This window comes from Thermobia domestica, chromosome 10 (genome assembly GCF_964235325.1).
Source record: "Thermobia domestica chromosome 10, izTheDome1.hap1.1, whole genome shotgun sequence".
Taxonomy (NCBI): domain Eukaryota; kingdom Metazoa; phylum Arthropoda; class Insecta; order Zygentoma; family Lepismatidae; genus Thermobia; species Thermobia domestica.
The window spans coordinates 268,357,950-268,370,477 of record NC_137463.1 but is presented as its reverse complement, the minus strand read 5'-3'; the positions used below and the strand labels follow the sequence as shown (position 1 = coordinate 268,370,477).

Genomic DNA, 12,528 nt, shown 5'->3' with positions numbered 1-12,528 from the left:
TAACATTCTGAAGCATATACTATTCCCTATTCCAAGTAGGGCTCTTTTGAGCATGTACTCATTTCTTCTAAACCAATAATGTGTATTTTATTTTTGTCAAGTGTCACGTTCATTTCCTACATATTGTAAGACTCGAAGCACAGAAAAAAAAAAAAAAACGTTTTACACTTTTTCCTTCATACAAAGATTGTTACTTGTCTTTCTAAGAAGAATTTCTTTCTGAATATAGTAATGGAATTATAGAACACTTTTAGATTATGAATATAAATATGTGTTACGCAAACAGTTGAAATTCTAGTATTTAGTAACGATGTTTTGATAATTTTATCTGTTTCCTATGATATAGTATTGTAGCAAGTTCTACATCATTTGAACTTCTGTACAGCTATATCATATGCTATGATAGAATCTAATAAAATTTAATCTAATCTAATCTACATTATATTAGAAAATAAAAATTGGGATAACATAAAAAGATATGGCCTTAATTCTCTTCTCCATTATTTTGTTTTTTTACAGAATATTAAATAAGACAACTGTAAACCAATGTTTCTTTACGGAATAAAAAATAAGGCAACTGTAAACCAATGTTTTTTTTACGGAATAGGAAATAAAACAACTGTAAACCAATGTTTCTTTACGGAATAGGAAATAAAACAACTGTAAACCAGTGTTTCTTTACGGAATAGGAAATAAGACAACTGTAAACCAATGTTTCTTTACGGAATAGGAAATAAAACAACTGTAAACCGATGTTTCTTTACGGAATAGGAAATAAGACAACTGTAAACCAATGTTTCTTTACGGAATAGGAAATAAGACAACTGTAAACCAATGTTTCTTTACGGAATAGGAAATAAGACAACTGTAAACCAATGTGTCTTTACGAAATAGGAAATAAGACAACTGTAAACCAATGTTTCTTTACAGAATAGGAAATAAGACAACTGTAAGCCAATGTTTCTTTACGGAATAGGAATAAGACAACTGTAAACCAATGTTTCTTTACGGAATAAGAAATAAGACAACTGTAAACCAATGTTTCTTTACGGAACAGGAAATAAGACAACTATAAACCAATAATTTATTTTCATATGAGAAATATGGCAAGTATGAAAAGGATGGCTTACATTGGTCCTGATCCGAAAGAAGCCATTGAAGCTGAGGAACATCATTTTCTGAAGTGAAATACGTCACGGGAATGTCCCATTTGTACCTGTAAACATAAAAAAAATTGCGTTGGTAAAAAACAATCATGTTAGTAAGAGAAAGAACAAAAAGTGGAGCAGAGGACCCAAGCCTCTTACCCCTAAATGGAGCTTATAACATACTACTGCCTAATTACAGAGATATATGAATTAAGGGCATCACTTAATTTTCCTTTTGTGAATCCGCTATTGAAAATCACAGAACATAAAAAAATGGACCCGTTGCTTACAACATCTAAATTTATTTTTAGGATATTACAAAGAAAAATTTAGCAAAAAGCACCCATTTTAAAGGGATGTTTAACAACTTTTTCTTTAATAATAAGCAATTATAAAAATTAATATTATTAAAAGTTACTCAACATTTTATTGAATATTTTCAAAAGTATGTTGGTGCTCAATGTTTCCTTCAAATTTAAAACAAAGTTTTAGTAAATTACTTCATATTAAAGTTTCTGAAAACTTGATTCAATAGCTCACTTGCTCATAATTCAATCGTGGCACTAACAAGGTAAGAAACTTTAGTGGAAATACTGCTCATATTAAATATCTTGATGATAATAATTAATAACTTAAATAAATTTTTATTCTATTAGGTCAGTGCGAATGAAATGTCCGCTGTGACATTCTGGTGGGAAACTTATCTCAGCATCACAACACAGGGATGGACTACGCTCACACGTGTAATGTCACCAACTCTCTCTATATATTTAGTATATCGAGCAATCATGCTGAGAAAGCCATATAGTCACTAGGCAGCGCATTATAGAACAGAAACGTATGAAACTGTACCATAGAAAATACACAATTATGAGTAAATTTCCTTCACGATTTCAAACTGGAACATTCTACATAGCCCCAGTCTTAAGAAAATATTAACAACATATTTGGGCTAGAAATGGCGAATGAACACACCATTCGCTGTTGTTTTGTAAAAATTTCGTTCAGATGATACAGTATTGCAAAATGATCCCTTGGACACCGACCAACACCATGTTCGGATGCGCTCTTCAGGAATTCTGTCGAAGCGGACCCTCATGAAAGTATTTGTTCTTTTGCAGATGAGTTAGGGATACACCACAGCACTGCCGTACGGCGGCTCCATACAATCGGTCAGATGTAAAAGCTGGACTCATGGATGTTACAAAAGTTGACACTTGTCAACAAAAATTGCTGTCTCTAAGTCTGCAATTCTTTGAGTATAAGGGATAACCGGGAAAGTTTTCTGTATCGGATTATCACTTCAGATGCAAAATAGATCTGCTGTGACAACCGTTAACGGTGAAGAAAGTGGTTGGACTATAATCAGCATCTACGACGATTTCCTTAACTGCTTCTCCATCCACAGAAGGTCTTGTTGCTATGATATGGTAGCCTATTGTAGGAATGATCTAACATATCTTTCTCAGGCGAGGTGAAACCATCAATGCATGAAATGCACGGCAAACTTGTCTGCGTACAACAACGGTCAATAGGCATGCCGTCCTCATGTTGTACGACATTTTGAACAGAGGATGGTGCACATTCTCCATGAGTTGCAGTATGGAACCCTTCCTCACCCACCATATTCCCCTGAAATACCTCTCCCTGATTATCACCTCTTCCTGCATCTGGATCCCTTCTTGGGAGCAATGATCTTCCTTGGTAATCGGGCGGTGGGTGAGAAAGGCCTGCTTTGTATTACAACCTTCTGACTTCTTTCATCACGGAATTCAACTATTAGTCGACCGATGACAAAAGTATGTGATTGCAGATAGATGATTATTTTGATTCAAGAGGTATCGTAGTTTTGATTTTCTTCACCTTTAGAAATCACGCGTGAACCCGTGCTGCTTCATTTAATGACCCTTCAATGGTGGCAGGAATCATATGGCGATGATGCACAATAAATAAATAAATGAGTACGACATGAAGACTTGTAGAGGGATCGCCTAGCACGGTGTGATAGCTATTCGCAATTATTGATGCTCTTATCTAAGCAAATTATTATTGTGATGGAAGTGTAGTTGAACTTACTTATTATGAAGACTTGCAGTTAGATTCCGTTTGCTCTTTTAAATGACACGGAAACATCTAATCTCTTGTATCATAAATCTGTAAACTATTTTCTCAAGTTAGTTGTTTTGGCTGTGATGAGAAAGGGTTAAAGAAATGATTAGGAACTATAGTTAAGAATGTGATCATTCATTTGATGAGAAATGGTTAAAGAAATGATTAGGAACTATAGTTAAGAATGTGATCATTCATTTGATGAGAAATGGTTAAAGAAATGATTAGGAACTATAGTTAAGAATGTGATCATTCATTTGATGAGAAAGGGTTAAAGAAATGATTAGGAACTATAGTTAAGAATGTGATCATTCATTTGATGAGAAATGGTTAAAGAAATGATTAGGAACTATAGTTAAGAATGTGATCATTCATTTGATGAGAAAGGGTTAAAGAAATGATTAGGAACTATAGTTAAGAATGTGATCATTCATTTGATGAGAAAGGGTTAAAGAAATGATTAGGAACTATAGTTAAGAATGTGATCATTCATTTGATGAGAAATGGTTAAAGAAATGATTAGGAACTATAGTTAAGAATGTGATCATTCATTTGATGAGAAAGGGTTAAAGAAATGATTAGGAACTATAGTTAAGAATGTGATCATTCATTTGATGAGAAAGGGTTAAAGAAATGATTAGGAACTATAGTTAAGAATGTGATCATTCATTTGATGAGAAATGGTTAAAGAAATGATTAGGAACTATAGTTAAGAATGTGATCATTCATTTGATGAGAAAGGGTTAAAGAAATGATTAGGAACTATAGTTAAGAATGTGATCATTCATTTGATGAGAAAGGGTTAAAGAAATGATTAGGAACTATAGTTAAGAATGTGATCATTCATTTGATGAGAAATGGTTAAAGAAATGATTAGGAACTATAGTTAAGAATGTGATCATTCATTTGATGAGAAAGGGTTAAAGAAATGATTAGGAACTATAGTTAAGAATGTGATCATTCATTTGATGAGAAAGGGTTAAAGAAATGATTAGGAACTATAGTTAAGAATGTGATCATTCATTTGATGAGAAATGGTTAAAGAAATGATTAGGAACTATAGTTAAGAATGTGATCATTCATTTGATGAGAAAGGGTTAAAGAAATGATTAGGAACTATAGTTAAGAATGTGATCATTCATTTGATGAGAAAGGGTTAAAGAAATGATTAGGAACTATAGTTAAGAATGTGATCATTCATTTGATGAGAAAGGGTTAAAGAAATGATTAGGAACTATAGTTAAGAATGTGATCATTCATTTGATGAGAAAGGGTTAAAGAAATGATTAGGAACTATAGTTAAGAATGTGATCATTCATTTTATGAGAAAGGGTTAAAGAAATGATTAGGAACTATAGTTAAGAATGTGATCATTCATTTGATGAGAAATGGTTAAAGAAATGATTAGGAACTATAGTTAAGAATGTGATCATTCATTTGATGAGAAAGGGTTAAAGAAATGATTAGGAACTATAGTTAAGAATGTGATCATTCATTTGATGAGAAAGGGTTAAAGAAATGATTAGGAACTATAGTTAAGAATGTGATCATTCATTTGATGAGAAAGGGTTAAAGAAATGATTAGGAACTATAGTTAAGAATGTGATCATTCATTTGATGAGAAAGGGTTAAAGAAATGATTAGGAACTATAGTTAAGAATGTGATCATTCATTTGATGAGAAATGGTTAAAGAAATGATTAGGAACTATAGTTAAGAATGTGATCATTCATTTGATGAGAAAGGGTTAAAGAAATGATTAGGAACTATAGTTAAGAATGTGATCATTCATTTGATGAGAAAGGGTTAAAGAAATGATTAGGAACTATAGTTAAGAATGTGATCATTCATTTGATGAGAAATGGTTAAAGAAATGATTAGGAACTATAGTTAAGAATGTGATCATTCATTTGATGAGAAAGGGTTAAAGAAATGATTAGGAACTATAGTTAAGAATGTGATCATTCATTTGATGAGAAAGGGTTAAAGAAATGATTAGGAACTATAGTTAAGAATGTGATCATTCATTTGATGAGAAATGGTTAAAGAAATGATTAGGAACTATAGTTAAGAATGTGATCATTCATTTGATGAGAAAGGGTTAAAGAAATGATTAGGAACTATAGTTAAGAATGTGATCATTCATTTGATGAGAAAGGGTTAAAGAAATGATTAGGAACTATAGTTAAGAATGTGATCATTTATTTGATGAGAAAGGGTTAAAGAAATGATTAGGAACTATAGTTAAGAATGTGATCATTCATTTGATGAGAAAGGGTTAAAGAAATGATTAGGAATTATAGTTAAGAATGTGATCATTCATTTGATGAGAAAGGGTTAAAGAAACGATTAGGAACTAGAGTTAAGAATGTGATCATTCATTTGATGAGAAAGGGTTAAAGAAACGATTAGGAACTATAGTTAAGAATGTGATCATTCATTTGATGAGAAAGGGTTAAAGAAATGATTAGGAACTATAGTTAAGAATATGATCATTCATTTGATGAGAAAGGGTTAAAAAAATGATTAGGAACTATAGTTAAGAAGGTGATTATTTATTTGAAGATAAAGTGTTAAAGAAATGATTAGGAACTATAGTTAAGAATGTGATCATTTATTTGATGAGAAAGAGTTAAAGAAATGATTAGGAACTATAGTTAAGAATGTGATCATTCATTTGATGAGAAAGGGTTAAAGAAATGATTAGGAACTATAGTTAAGAATGTGATCATTCATTTTATTTTGTTGTAGAGATCCGTCTTAATTATGTTATTTGTTCCATAGAAACATAAAATGGAAAATCTTTCACTACAGTTGGACTGGTAATAAGTCAAAAGAAGGTAGATTTTCTTCAATTTAGAATTCCTTTCCTAAAATAAACTGCACAATATTAATTTTGCAGATGTAGCAGAAAAATTGCAGAAAGTATTATTTTCGATATGTAAGTCGTATTATTAGTGAAGACATGAAGAACTACTAGATATAAAACATGGATAGGGATAACGGAAGAAACATTTAGGGAAAGAAAAGCGTATTTTAAATAATAAATATATAAGTGACGATAATAAAAAAAAATAGTAAGTAAAAACAAATTTACTAAGTATTTTGAATGCAGTAATTTTTTGTGCGAAGGAAAAATTGTAGACACTAAAATAAATGCTTAGTAACAGCTTGAAGTCTTCGAAATATGAGTAGGAAAAAGGGAAAAAAAGTTGGATGAAACATAAAACACAATAAAGTGTTGCAAAAAGGTGAATAAAAGTACAATTTTGAAGATACTTATGTAGAAACCAGTTATGACACTGTTTCAAGGAAAATTGTGTTCCGTGCAATGTGACAGAGGAAATGGTGCGATGAAAGACGAGCAAGATGAGGAAGAAAATTATCACATGATTGACAACATATATATTCTATATAATTTCCATGGAGATATCTACAATAAAATAAATTAAACTTTTGATTTTCCTTCTGTGTTTTATTTATTTTAACAGACTTACTGCCTTCATCGGAAACAAAACTATTTAGCCGTTTGCGAGATTTTACTTGGTGGATGCAACTAAAGAGAGAATAGTTGTTACGTAAATGAAGAGTGTGGCCCCACACAGCGTAGTTTCTAACGCTTTCGTCTCTGGTGCGAACAGAATCGGGTTCAATTTTCAGTGAGTTTTCGGGCCAAACCCTCTGAGTAAAGATTTTCCTGAGCTTTCCTCATTCATACTAGCAAATATCAAGATGGTACCTAACACACTAATCCCAGGTCGCTTCCTCCCATCCCCATTTCTTTCTTCCTCCCCAATTCCCAGGACAGTGTGACCACCGAGAGACGTCATACATCATACTTCACGAGCTTAAGGTCATATACCCTGGTAATGTCCAGAAATATGTACAAATAAATAAATTTAAAAAATTAAACGTAAGTGAAGAAATTAGCAATTAGTAGTGTAAGGAAATTTTACCTAATTGGTAATGATTTTAATGGATTAGGAAAATAGTTAAAAATAAGCAACTAAAGAATGTGTAAAGAACAAACTTACCCAAATGGTGATTCTGTTTCGTCATTCTCTGCATTTTGATCTGCCAAGAATCTTTCTTGAGTCAAAACATAGCTTCCGCCATCTTTCTGAACTCTGAGGACTGGGAAACCCTTTTGACGAGTCCACGTGTCCATTATATGAGCAATGTCAATTTTGTTTTCAGCTTCCAAAACTTCTTCCAGTTTCTGCCAGAGGTCGTTAGTCTCCGCGTTCTTGTAACTGAAGGCCGTCAAAAAGTTTTGGATTCCCTTTCGAAAGTTCTCCTCACCAATAAAACCTTCCAACATGCGAATGACTGAGCCACCCTGGAAGTTCCACAAATAATCAGTGTTCATTTATTTGTAGAATATTTTCATAAATTATGAAGTACAATCTATCTCTATATTTGAAAATTTTTATTAGACTTTATTTCGGAGCCACAAGATTAATTCAAACTGTAATTAGTCGCTTCTATTTCAAAGTTTACAAATTTAATATGTAACTTACTTTTTAATCAAGTAAAAAAATTAAAAAAAAAAAATAAAAAAAACTTTTAGTCAAAAAATCGTTTCTTTATTTCAAAAAATCTGGTACTTATAGACATGGGATTCTTTGTTCCCCATACAGAAGAGTCCCAAGAGTTTGAAAACCAGATGGCAAATTTGAGTTTCATTTATGTATGTATTTCGCTTTTAAAAGAATATAAATGTAAAATGCAATAAAATGTGTTCAATATAATACACTAAAATTACTAACTAACTAACTAACTAACTAACTCTATAGCCTATGGAACCCGGAGATTCAATGCCGTGTTTACAAAAGCTCTCCATTGACTTCTGTCCTTTTGCCAACTACTGTCCAGTTTCTACTTTGTATTCCTATTTCTGCGAAATTCATTTTAATATTGTGCTCCCATTTGCGCCTAGGTCCTCTTAATGGTCGTTTTCCGATAGGATTCCCAGTTAAAACTTTAAAACTGTTCCTATTTTCTTCCATTCTGACTACATGACCTGTCCACGTAAGTCTTCTAGACTTGATGACCGTAACAGTATTTGGTAAACAGTATAAATTATGCAGTTCCGCGTTATGAAGTTTCCATGTTATGCATTCCCGTTCCTCTTGGGTCCAAATATTCATTTCAGGATTTTATTCTCAAATACTTTCAGTCTACATTCTTCCCTCAGAGTAAGCGACAATGTTTCGCAACCACATAGCACAACAGGCATTATTATCGTTTTATATATTTTAAGCTTCAAATTCCTCGACAGAATTCGTATATATATATATATAAACGGGTCAAATTGAGAACCTCTTTCATTTTTAATGAAGTCGGTCAAAAACAATTGACATCACAGTAAATATTGGAACAGGAACATTAATATATTGAAAGTGTTATATTTCTTTACAAAATGTCCATCAAGGCATGGTTTCTTATTTTGTTTTAAGAATGTTAACGGTAAAGTTTTTTTTTTTTTTTCTTTTTTCATTTTATAATTGATGCCGTGAGATGTGATTTAAATAGGATTGAGTCTTTGTTAATTTAAAAGAAAAAGTGCTGACGAAGATGAGAGTTTTCATTGAAACTTTCATCATTTAATAAATACAGTTCTGGGAATACGGTATTTTTTAGAGATTGGTGCCAAGCTTTCTTTTCTTTGTTTTCTTTCAGTACGAGAAGACATCAAAGGGCCCGACTAGTTTAAAGCTAGCAACACTCTGGAGAGAGCTAATTATTCTTTTTTTGAAGACAAGAAAAGAAAGGGAATTTTGTACAGTCAGTGACAAAAGTTCTTTCTGTTTGATTAAATTAGTTTAGTAATTAACTAATCTATTACGAATCTATTACTGTTCTGAAAGAGCTAATCTATTACGAACGTCTGCTAAGCTTCTCTTCAAAACCAAAAAGAGATTGTGGATATGGTTTAGGTACATTATTTTACAATACAAATTTTATATAAATAACATCAACCTTCGAAAGTGTGTATTTCAAAGTTACACCCACGCTCATATTTATGCACGGGCTACAGAGAGGCATATTAGAGAAAAAAAAATGAGATAGAAGTATAGTATGAGGAGAAAACATGGTCTTCATGGGATAGAAATTTAAGGGAGATCTATTCCCTGTTCAGCGTAAGCTCTAAACTCCGAGAAACAAAATATTTGTATCCTTTCGCTTGTCATAAATACGATTGGCTAGTGATGTATCACTCCTACTCCCCAAGGGGAGGAGCAAATTATACACGTGCATTTTCACAATACCGTCTCGCGTTGACCAGATACTTACAGCAGCAGCAGAAAAGAAAGGAAAAAATACCTCGAAGGATTAAAAATATATATATATATATTTGAATTTCGCTGGTAAACAATTGTTGCTTAGTGAATAAAGGTGTACCTTGTTGGTGTTTCACCACAACACTCGCAGAACCGGGATTCATGCCAGCCATCTTTCAGACTTGGAAATGGAACACGCGTCTACAGTTGAATTGGCGCCATAATTACTGCGCATGCTTAGTGTTTATTTGTATTGTTTCATTAACCACACTCGATTGCAGTATTATTAGATAATCCGTATTATATTTTTGTCATTTATAATAATAGGAGTTTTATATGGAGCTTCAAAGTAAAAGTAATAATCCAATCATATGAAATATTTTGCGGAGGAGTACCAGCGTCGGTAGGTCAACAGCAAATCAGCGAGATTTAGTTTCACGTGGCATTGTTTATCGCAGTTTAGAGCTTACGCCGAACAGGGATTACATTGAAAATAATGTTGGCACCACAACGTAACCGACTTTTTTCGTTACGACTCTTCTGGCGCTACAAGTAGCAGATGATATTACTTATTGGTTGGCAGCGTAATCCGTTGTTCTTTGCGCGCCACCACATTGCTGGTGAGACATAACAGAATACGAACACATAAGTGGGGGAGAAAATTTTTGGGAGTTCAGGACGTAAAATGCCTAAATACGGGTCTGGTTACGCCTAATATGTTTTTCTTAATTATGCTAAGCATTTCTACGGAAGTTTCATCAAAATAAGTTCAATAGCTCCAAAGATAAGAGTAAACATCGTCAGAGTAATATCAATTCATGTTGAACATTGATTTTTCAGTTTGATTACTAAGTACAAAAGTTCATATATATAATTCTAACCTTACTGTACGTGATGGTATCAAACAATTCAGCAATCTCATAGGGTGTAGTAACATCTTGGACGATGGGATGAGAACTTTGAGTGGCGTCCAATGCCATCACCTTGTGAAGGTGCTCCGTTAGAAACTGGTCCATCTGAAAAATACAAACATCTCTATTAAAAACATATGTTCAATTTTATTAACGTTTAGCAAACACTTTTACAGTTATTTGTGGACTTGATGCAGGGGAACAATAGATTATATTATATGGTGATACAGACTTAAATGTAACAGACTATCAGTTTAGTGAATTCAATATTAATCCTCGTAGCAGATTAGGAAGTTTCTACAGTTTCTACAGGAAGTTTTCAGACATTTCCTATTATTCAGTAATTTCTCACCCGCTGATAACTAACGTTTAGATTAGAATAGATTAGAATTATTGCGTTTATGTAACTATTACATAGTATTTTGAAATATAAAAAAGGTTTAGAAGATGCCAGTCTTGAATACATAAAAGCACAAAAAATACATAGTGTAATATTATGTTGGTACATAAATTTTAATAAACTTCAAAATTACCCGTACATTAAATCCAAATTAACTTCTTGTAAACATTCTTCAGTTGAGTATTACGAGGATTGTACCAAAAGTAAGGTTCCCATATTTTTTACCAATAGAAAAAATGTTTATTGTTACTAATTTATACATCGTTCGAAAGCTTAGACTGTTGTCTATTTTTCAACGTAGTCTCCATTTTTTCAACACACTTTTGAAGACGGTACTCCAGCTTTCACTTCGGGCCCGGGCCGGGCTCGGGTCGTAAATTTTTAAATATATAACCATATTTCTCGGGTCTAACTTTGTAAATATACTGTACAACGATATATATTGCACCGTTCTTTCTGGAGAACTTTTAAAACACCGAACTTTTAAAACACAACTACAAAATTAAATCTCTAATTGCTATAAATAAAAATACAATTTTACGTTAATTATTAAGTTTCTGTAATTCGGGCTTATTTGATTATCACATAAGCTCGGGTCTAAATGCTAAAACATATTTCGGACTTGGGTCGGGCCTCATATTGTAAATTCACGGGCCGGGCCCGGGCTAAAAATTCCGACCCGCGCAGATCTCTACCGTCTTCCTATTCTTCTGGGCATGGTCTTCATTAACATGTGTTGTTCTTGTTTAAATTACAAACTCTTTAAGATAAGTAATTTTAGTTTATTTCAGTGTTTCAACTAATTTCTTCTCTTCTTGTTCTCCCAAAATTTCAGAGACGCAATTTGCGCAATGACCTTTCCCTTGTGACACAGTTGCCACATAGTATCCGGTTCCATTTGCCACTTAACTGACAGTAACCTTTTATAGTCTGTGGCATTACGGATATAGTAAATAGACTACTAATTACCATCTTCCAATCTTCGCCTGATTGTGATGGACCATGAATAGCGTGAACTCCTTTGTGTTCCATGTAGGAAGCGAATCCTTCGTTCAACCAGAGGTCACTCCACCATTTCAGGGTCACTGCAACAAACAAAGATTATCAATTTATTTTCATACTTAGTTATTACCATCGCGGTTATCAATGTGATTGTAGATAGAAGTTGCTCATCCTTAGGGACACTTCGTATTTGTGAAAGGCTAAAGAAAAAATGTATTACTCATAGCTTGATATTCCAGCTTCGTATTGCAAAAGTTACATGGGAATCTACCAATAAGAAGAATACCAGAGCATTTTTTGTTGGGGAAATCATTTTGTCCGTTGGTACATACCAAGTACGTACCAAGGACAGTGGTTGTTGTGCTTGGGAATGTTATTAAATCTAATGATAATTGATTGTTTACAAAGACTAATTTATTAATTACGCAACAAGTGATAAAAAAATAATATGGAGAATTCATAGCCAGGTTTCCTCTTCCTCATTAGAATTGGAACTTTTGCTCAATAAAGTAGCTTTAATAAAGAAGGGACAAATGCGTTTAAAAATAAATATTGCAGTGTTACCAGATCATTTGTTGAAAGAACATGCTATGAATATGAAATTAGGCATCTTGATTTCAAAACTACGTTATTTATAACTTCGTTATAACGAGTAGTGCTCATTATATCCAAAAG

General features: G+C 32.8%; 1 protein-coding gene across 1 annotated transcript in view; it reads right to left on the bottom strand.

Moving 5' to 3' along the window:
- Positions 1–12,528, bottom strand: part of LOC145663209 (glutamyl aminopeptidase-like) — a 99,283-nt gene that overhangs the window by 76,097 nt on the left and 10,658 nt on the right. The window contains exons 3-6 of the mRNA XM_081729563.1: positions 11,821–11,936; positions 10,422–10,556; positions 7,291–7,595; positions 1,131–1,216 (exon numbers count right to left, since the gene is read on the bottom strand). Coding sequence (XP_081585689.1) covers positions 1,131–1,216; positions 7,291–7,595; positions 10,422–10,556; positions 11,821–11,936 — 642 coding nt within the window. The remainder of the gene's footprint in view (positions 1–1,130; positions 1,217–7,290; positions 7,596–10,421; positions 10,557–11,820; positions 11,937–12,528) is intronic.